The sequence below is a fragment of the Camellia sinensis genome, unplaced genomic scaffold, assembly GCF_055761805.1.
Source record: "Camellia sinensis isolate YWXY unplaced genomic scaffold, ASM5576180v1 Unanchor1, whole genome shotgun sequence".
NCBI lineage: Eukaryota > Viridiplantae > Streptophyta > Magnoliopsida > Ericales > Theaceae > Camellia > Camellia sinensis.
The window spans coordinates 41,495,773-41,504,198 of NW_028128987.1; the positions used below are offsets into that span (position 1 = coordinate 41,495,773).

General features: G+C 48.8%; 1 protein-coding gene across 1 annotated transcript; it reads right to left on the reverse strand.

The window, feature by feature from the left end:
- Positions 1 to 579: 579 nt before the first annotated feature.
- On the reverse strand, positions 580 to 4,440 carry LOC145814171 (protein MAINTENANCE OF MERISTEMS-like). Its single transcript, XM_082910696.1, has 3 exons — positions 3,717 to 4,440; positions 3,380 to 3,589; positions 580 to 606 (listed from the first exon to the last, which is right to left on the reverse strand). The coding sequence occupies exons 1-3, from the start codon at positions 4,377 to 4,379 to the stop codon at positions 580 to 582; spliced, it is 900 nt and encodes a 299-aa protein (XP_082766822.1). The 5' UTR covers positions 4,380 to 4,440.
- Positions 4,441 to 8,426: the final 3,986 nt, after the last annotated feature.

An 8,426-nucleotide genomic window follows, 5' to 3' on the forward strand; every position in this document is an offset into this window, starting at 1 on the left:
TCCCCTCTGGTGGGCAAATCTGATCATGACCGAACTGGCGCAGGAACCGAAACGGAAAGTAGAACACACAGTGGGTCAGACCAATAAATTGGATCCCGATCAGCCGGGGCATGCTATAGCTCATTGTCGGGAGATTGAGCCAAGGACAATGCCAAGCAATGCGATCTGCGGACAAATTGCACATCCAGTCAAACCACCACCTTTCATCAGGGGCATTGACTAGGCGCTGTCGAAAGAAATAGCCTCGAGCTGAGTAGGCTGGGCAAGAGTCCACAACCTGCAATTTGTCCATTAACCATACCTGGGGAGGGATGAAAAATGAGAGAATAAAGAATAGAGAGATGTACGGTGAGGAAAAAGCGAGAAAAGGGTTTTTGTGAGAAAAACCGAGCCTGAGGGCCGAGTGATGTGAGCAAATACATATGTAAGATTAGGTGGGAAACACTACCTGCAGCAGCAGTGGACTCCCAGCAAATCTAGGCGTCTCTCGGCGATAGATAGAATCCAAGCCCATCAGTGTCTCGGCCAGGGTCATGGCGATGCAGCTCTTACCTTCTTTCAAGTCTTGAGCAACTTCAATCAGACGAATGCTACATCCGCAAAAGCCTGGGGAAAGCAGAAAGTGAGACAGCAGGCACAAGCAAAGGGCGTGTTGCCGGAAACCTTGCCAATAATGGTTGCTGCGGTCACCGGCGTCAGAAAAGCGATGAATCAAACCAAGGATATCCAGCTCCCCATTACAGATCAGAGACCGAGCATCATGCGCGGTGAGTCCACACATCCGCCCTAAAGCCTGGGCGTGGCCAAAGCGAAACTGGGGCAAGATCTCTTCATGACATTCAGATTCCATCAAAACTTGAAAATCTTCAAAAGTTGGACATACCTCTTGCCCGCCGAAGCTAAAGGCATGCGTCACTGGGTTCCAAAATCTCACCGCGGCATGGAGGAAAGGGAGATGTAGCGGGGTGCGGCTCAGCGTAAATAGTGCATTCAAGCCGAAACCCCGAAAGTTCAACTTTTCCGAGCCATCTAGAGAAGCGATCCAAGCTGTGAGATTTTCAACGAGAAATGCCTCAATTTTTGTGCAAAACTAAGATGAATTGAATCAAAACACGGAGCTAAGGCTTTTAAAGAGGGAAAGACACTATTCAGGGGGACAAGTGTCAAAAATTGGGCGGTTGCTGAGCTAAGTGGCTGGCCGGCCATCTTTTCTGGCAGGCCGGCCATTTCTTGTTTCAAAACTGGCCGGTGGCCCCCCCCTTTGCATTAAATCTGGCCGGCCGGCTCCCAAAAGTGGCCGGCCATGCTCCAATGTATGTCTTTGGCCCTGTTTTACCCTCCGAGGGAAAGTTTCAAGCATTTCCATGCAACGGATGTGTCGAAGGCCTCTATTTCCCTCTGTTTCGGATGCGTTCCGTTGCCCAGATCGTCCGAAGTACACTTCGTTTTGTTAAGTTTTGTTCATCGAGTTGTTGTTTTGTTTATCGAGTTGTTGTTTTGTTTATCGAGTTGTCGTTTTGCTTATCGAGTTGTTTGTCGAGCTGTCGTGTTTCGTGTTTTTGAGTTCTTACTCTTTGTTTAAGCAATTTTTATTTGAGTCTCATTTATTGAGTTGTCAACATTATTGTGCTTTGTTTATTGAGTTGTAAACTTGCTAAGGCTTTGTTATATCTTAGAAAGTTAAGTTGTTGCGTCGGTTCACTACCTGACTGGGCAAAATGCACAATACACATTTCCATTCAATCTCATTATGATGCAGAATGATGCGATATGATGCTAAACGTTTAAAATACAATACTTTTTTCAAAAACTGTTTCATCCCATCATGCCTCGCTTGTTACAACATTTTACAGACTAAGGCACAAGTTTTACAGAAAATAAAACTGCCCAATAATGTACAATGTGCTACAACTACTAGCAAAAAGATAAATAAAACAGGAAACAGCCACATCTGTGCTCTCAAGAGCAGTAATAAGAGGCCCTCTTCGTCCTCTTCTGTGGAATAGACTCTCCGCCACCGTCGCCATCGCCATCATCTGAATCGGAGCCGTCATCCTTGGGATCCCCCTCAGCCTCGCCTCTACTCCCGGAACCAAGGCCGGAGCCGTCCTCTCCATCAGCAGATGTCTCCGACTGACGGTCTGCAACCTCCTCCTCCTCATCCTCACCAGGCTCCTCCTCCATAATATGTGCTCTGCGTCTGCGAGACGACCCCTCCCCTCGAAAAGGCCTGGATGGCCCAGCTCCTCGGAAAGGCCAGGATGGCCCAGCTCCGTGAAAGGGCCCAGATGGCCCAGCTCCCCGAGAAGGCCCAGGTGGCCCGGCCTGCGGCTGAGCATATACCGGAGGCATCTGAGAACAAAGAGTTCAAATTAAATACATCAGTCCAAATATGTACATCAGATGCAGATGCAAGCAAAAACTACATGAAGTGGGTGCATGTAAACACAGTGTACAAGTGGGGTGTGTGTCAGATGTGCTCTACACAAGTAGCCTATCAATGCAGTAGAAATCAGCATAACATCAGAAGTATGATAAATGCCAGAAAACGAAAGGGTACCTGGAAGCCCATGATAGACAACTGTGCCTCCCTCCGCAAGACCATCCCCTCAAGTGAGGCTACCATCTCGAGCACCTGATCCATATACTCAACAGGGGGCTGCAGATGCAAAGGCAAGGGTGTCAGTAAAGGAATGAACGTCCAAATATCTGAGTGATGAATCAAAGCTGCAAAACATACCGGTGGCAAGTCAGGGTCTCTGACATATCGATGACTGGGCATCGGGGGCTCTATCGGGATCGGGATCGGAGAGGTAGTCCCATACTGCCACCCCATCAGCTCAGTCGGCATGTCCGGCCACCCAGGATGAGGAAAAGTCGGAGGAATCGGGGGAACCAATCCACCCCCACCTCTAGATGTACCAACACTACTGGTGGAAGGGGCGTCTGCAGCCCGAGCCCGGGCCTGGCTCAAAGATGGCATACCAACAGGCCTCATCATCGGAGTGCGAACTCCCGTCAATGGAGGCATCAGGTATGTGTGACGGTAAGTGGCGTAATCCCCCTCCTCAAGATATAGCAAAGCATCAGTACCCAGCATAGCATTAACAACATCCCGGGAAATGAGCACATCAGCAATCCGCATATCGACTGGGGGTGCTGAGGGAGGGTCCTGAGAAGTGTACCCCCAGACCTGACGCAAGAAACGCTCCCCCAGAAAAAAGGCCCTACCAACCGGCCCTTCGAACAGGAGCCTGTACTGAGAGGCACCCCACCCTCCGGCAAACTGGAATCGGAGACCCTCACGTAAGGGCGCCCAGGGCTACCATGTAATCTGCAGATAACAGGTGCATAAACCAAACAGAAATCGAAGATGTACAGGACAAAACAAAGATGAAAACAGAAAGAACTGAGAGTTCTGAAGTACCTCCGATGAGCGCACTGTGTCGAAATACTGTCGCAGGTAAAGGAGAGACTCTCGAGGTCTTGGCCGGTGCCGGCCTTCAAACACAAGTGAGTACGGGGTCATGAGAGGTCCCGCTACCATCAACTCCGGGGCCAATGTCGGGAAATATACATAGACCCACAACTGTAGAAAACAAAGCAGAATGTGAAATGCTGAGGGCAAAATGCACGATACAGAGTATAAAGTGCATCGTGTGTGCGATGTGCAGGTAATGAGGAGCAGAAATGTAAATCAAAAGGGCAGAAAGTACCTCCCAGGCTCTCCAATAGCCGCCAAGTAAGTCCCCCCGTCCACGTGAGGTCGCGCTCATGTAGCAATAAAGGGTGGCCAAGCCGGCACCACCCCAGTCATACCGCCTGACCTGTGACAGGTCCACCAAGGCACTCAGCAGATAAAGCCCAACAGTATTCCCCCTATCGGCAAACAAAGTGGTCCCGAAGAGGAACATCAGAAAGCCGCGGGCATACTGTGCTGCCTCCTCAGGAGTCCCGGGCTCCATCTCCACCCGCCGGAAATGGGAAGAGAACCAGGTATATCGGACTCTCCCCGAAGCTCTGTCAATAGGCGGGCGAGCCCTCAGCAGATATATCCAAGCGGCCTCCCACTCGCCCATGTCCTCATCATATGGGATCGCCCAGCCTCCCACATCAAGGCCGGTCAATACAGCGAAGTCAAAAGGGGTCATAGTCATGTCCCCAGTGGCAGAGAAATGGAAAGAGTTGGGGGTGTCCCACCATCTCTCCACCAGGGCGGCCATCAGTGTCCTCCTGGCAGGACAACGAGATAGCCCAGCACAGAAGGGCCCAAACCCCGTCAAGTTAACCAAATCCCGAACGGCCTCCGGGAGCTCAGCATACCAGTCTCTCGCCGCGGTAGAGCCATACCCCCGCACGGTGCGAGAAGTCACCTGCATTCAGAATGAACACATGTTTCAGCATGAAATGAATAAAGCTGCGTGCGAATAAAATGAATAGGCTGCGTGCAAAGTAAAGTAAGTGTATACTGTGTGTTCACCTTCAATTTGGGCTGTGTGTTCAGAAAATCAATGTTTTGGGCTGCATGTTCAACTCTCAATTAGTGTGTGCTGTGTGTTCACCTTCAATTTGGGCTGTGTGTTCAGAAAATCAGTGTTTGGGCTGCGTGTTCAAATCTCAATCAGTGTGTGTGCTGCGTGTTCACCATCAATTTGGGTTGTGTGTTCAGAAAATCAATGTTTTGGGCTGCGTGTTCAACTCTCAATTAGTGTGTGCCGTGTGTTCACCTTCAATTTGGGCTGTGTGTTCAGAAAATCAGTGCTTGGGCTGCGTGTTCAAATCTCAATCAGTGTGTGTGCCGTGTGTTCACCTTCAATTTGGGCTGTGTGTTCAGAAAATCAGTGCTTGGGCTGCGTGTTCAAATCTCAATCAGTGTGTGTGCCGTGTGTTCACCTTCAATTTGGGCTGTGTGTTCAGAAAATCAATGTTTTGGGCTGCGTGTTCAACTCTCAATTAGTGTGTGCCGTGTGTTCACCTTGAATTTGGGCTGTGTGTTCAGAAAATCAGTGCTTGGGCTGCGTGTTCAAATCTCAATCAGTGTGTGTGCTGCGTGTTCACCATCAATTTGGGCTGTGTGTTCAGAAAATCAATGTTTTGGGCTGCGTGTTCAACTCTCAATTAGTGTGTGCCGTGTGTTCACCTTGAATTTGGGCTGTGTGTTCAAAAAATCAGTGTTTGGGCTGCATGTTCAAATCTCAATCAGTGTGTGTGCTGCGTGTTCACCATCAATTTGGGCTATGTGTTCAGAAAATCAATGTTTTGGGCTGCGTGTTCAACTCTCAATTAGTGTGTGCCGTGTGTTCACCTTCAATTTGGGCTGTGTGTTCAGAAAATCAGTGTTTGGGCTGCGTGTTCAAATCTCAATTAGTGTGTGCTGCGTGTTCACCATCAATTTGGGCTGTGTGTTCAGAAAATCAATGTTTTGGGCTGCGTGTTCAAATCTCAATCAGTGTGTGCTGCGTGTTCACCATCAATTTGGGCTGCATGTTCAAACCTCAATTAGTGTGTGTTGCGTGTTCACCATCAATTTGGGCTGTGTGTTCAGAAAATCAATGTTTTGGGCTGCGTGTTCAACTCTCAATTAGTGTGTGCTGTGTGTTCACCTTCAATTTGGGTTGTGTGTTCAGAAAATCAGTGTTTGGGCTGCGTGTTCAACTCTCAATTAGTGTGTACCGTGTGTTCACCTTCAATTTGGGCTGTGTGTTCAGAAAATCAATGTTTTGGGCTGCGTGTTCAAATCTCAATCAGTGTGTGCTGCGTGTTCACCATCAATTTGGGCTGCGTGTTCAAATCTTAATCATTGTGTGTGCTGCGTGTTCACCATCAATTTGGGCTGTGTGTTCAGAAAATCAGTGTGTTGGGCTGCGTGTTCCACCCTCAACCGATGTGTGCCGTGTGTTCACAATCAATTTATGGGCTGAGTGTTCAGGAAATTCAAATGATTGGACCGTGTGTTTAGAGAGCAAGCAGAATGCAAGAAAAATTCGTAATACGTTACAGAAAAGGTAAGAATGAAGTAAATACCTCTCGTGCCTCATAGGAGAGATGATACTCTGGCTCCCGCAGAAGGAGATCCCCGGGTGCTCGCTCGTCAAAATCGGTGAAATGATAGAAAACAGCCCGCGGGAGAACGTGTACTGGTGGGTCATATCTCTCGGGGATGAAGGGGCGAACCCTCGGAGGCAAAGACATGATGTCAGGCTCGCCTCCAGCACCTGGAGAACCTCCACCGTGGGGAAATTGACCCGCCATTTCAAGAAATCTGCAAAAGGGGCAAAAATGAGCAAAAATGAGCCAAAATTGGAAAAGGTCAACAAAAGTCAACTCTCGGGAAATGAAAAAGTCAACAAAAGTCAACTCCCGAGAAAATCTTCCAAATATTGAGACAAACTCACCTCAAGTGGCAAAAATGAGAAAAGAAGCCCCGAAACCAAAATTTAATCGGTTCAAAGTGCTTAAAACTGAAAGATTTCGTGAAAACAACTTGCGTGGGACGTTGGAAAACGCGTATAGAGCATAGATCTGAGGGAGAAAATGGTTTGAGAAGCTAGAGGAGAAGATTTCGGAGCTGCACTTGTGAGCCCGAAATGTTTGGATGGATGTATTTAAAGAAAAGAGGCCGAAAAGACAAAACTGCCCCCGGATTAGGCAAAGTGGCCGGCCGGCCACTTTTTCTGGCAGGCCGGCCATTTACTTTTCAAGAACTAGCCGGTGGCCTCCCTCTCCCAATAAAACTGGCCGGTGGTGTTCCCCACATGCCCTCCAAGGTCCCTGCAAATTTTGGGGAGGATTGGAGTCCCCGAGACCTGAAAAAGTACAAGAGAAGTGCACTTTCTGTCGCGAAATCGCTCCGCCGGAACTTCAGCTTCAACTTCCGATGCATGTCTCATCGTTTGCTCATTGAAAGTGAAGTATATCCTTCTTAACATGTTGTAACCTCTCCGGGAGGTGGACCGGGGTCCGCGATCGAGTTGCCCTCGCCGAAACGCGCGTTTCTTCCCGCATTGCGATGCACTTTTCTATCAACACCTTGATTGTCTGCATTCGATATCACATTGAACATATGCTGTTAGATATGTTGTGCTTATTGAGTTTCTTTTGCAGGCACGATATTGTATGTACAGTTCATTTGAGGCTGGTGCGACCAGACGAATCGCGCAGGTATCGTATCTTCTCCGTGTGAGACGCGACGAGAATTGAATAATTCTCTGCATTCTTAACTGCATGAAATATAGTTGTTGCTTTGCATTCTTGCTTAAAACTGCTGCATCTATTTGCGAATACTTGCTTCATTACAGCTTGCTGCATTTGCACGATCATTAAGTTACCTTCGGCTTCTTGCATTGTCAGTTGCATTTTGCCCCTGCCTGCGGGCATGCCTGCGGACACATCTCTGTTTATCACGCCTGTTTGTCTAAGTCTTCGGCCTTGTCAAAAATGGGTCGTCTCTAGGCTTTGACATTCACTCCCGTCACTTATGACTTTCGAGTTCTGTCAAAGAGGGGCAACTGTAGACACCCCATTTTTGACCGACCTTAAGACTCAGACGTCACCGATTGAGCGCTTGGTGATGTTGCATATCGTGCTCGTTCAGAAATTTCAGAGTCTCGGCTGTGAGCCTTGCCTCTGGACTTTCGGACTCTTTTGTGCTTTGCCTCGGTTTGCGAACCAGGCTCTGTTTTCTCTGTTTTCTCTTCTCGAAGGGAGGGAGAGGTCTCGTAGACCATCTCTCAGTGGCCATAGGCTACGTTTCGTGGTCGTAGGCCATTTTGCCCGTTTGGAGTCCGGTTTTCGGTTTTTCGGAGCCGTTGGCCGTGTGCCTCGGTTCGGGACCGCTTAACCATCTTCATTTGCTCCGGTTTTTGGCATACATCTTATTTGATCCCTTTTGAGGGACACTGTGGCTCGAGAAACCAACTTCGTGGTCGAACACCACTCCCGGCGCCTAACAGCCAATTTTCGGGGCCTCGGGCGGCGCGTTTCGGCCCTCGAACCTTCATTTTGCATCGGTTTTGGTTCGTTTTTGGCAGGGACCTCTGTTTCATTGGTAAGAAGGCCGTAGAAGGGTGGGAGGCCAGTAATTGTTCTGTCAGCCAACTTTATCCCTTCATCGCCCTCCGTCGCCCGTTTTTCCTCACTTCAAAGCCAATGTTGACCACCCTTGGGCCATTTTCTTGCACCCTAAACCCCATATTTGTGATGTACACATCTGGGAGGCCACCAATATTTGGTGGCCGGCCAATAATTGCTTTTGAACCTTTTGAACCCCTTTGAAAAGTGGGTTGTTCTCCCTCCTGGTCCACTATCTCCAGTTTTTGACCACATAATTGTGTTGTGCACACCTGAGAGGCTACCTTTTTGGTATGGCCGGCCACTAATTCTCATTGAACCTTTTGACCCTTGGCCGTCCGGCCATGGGAGGTAGC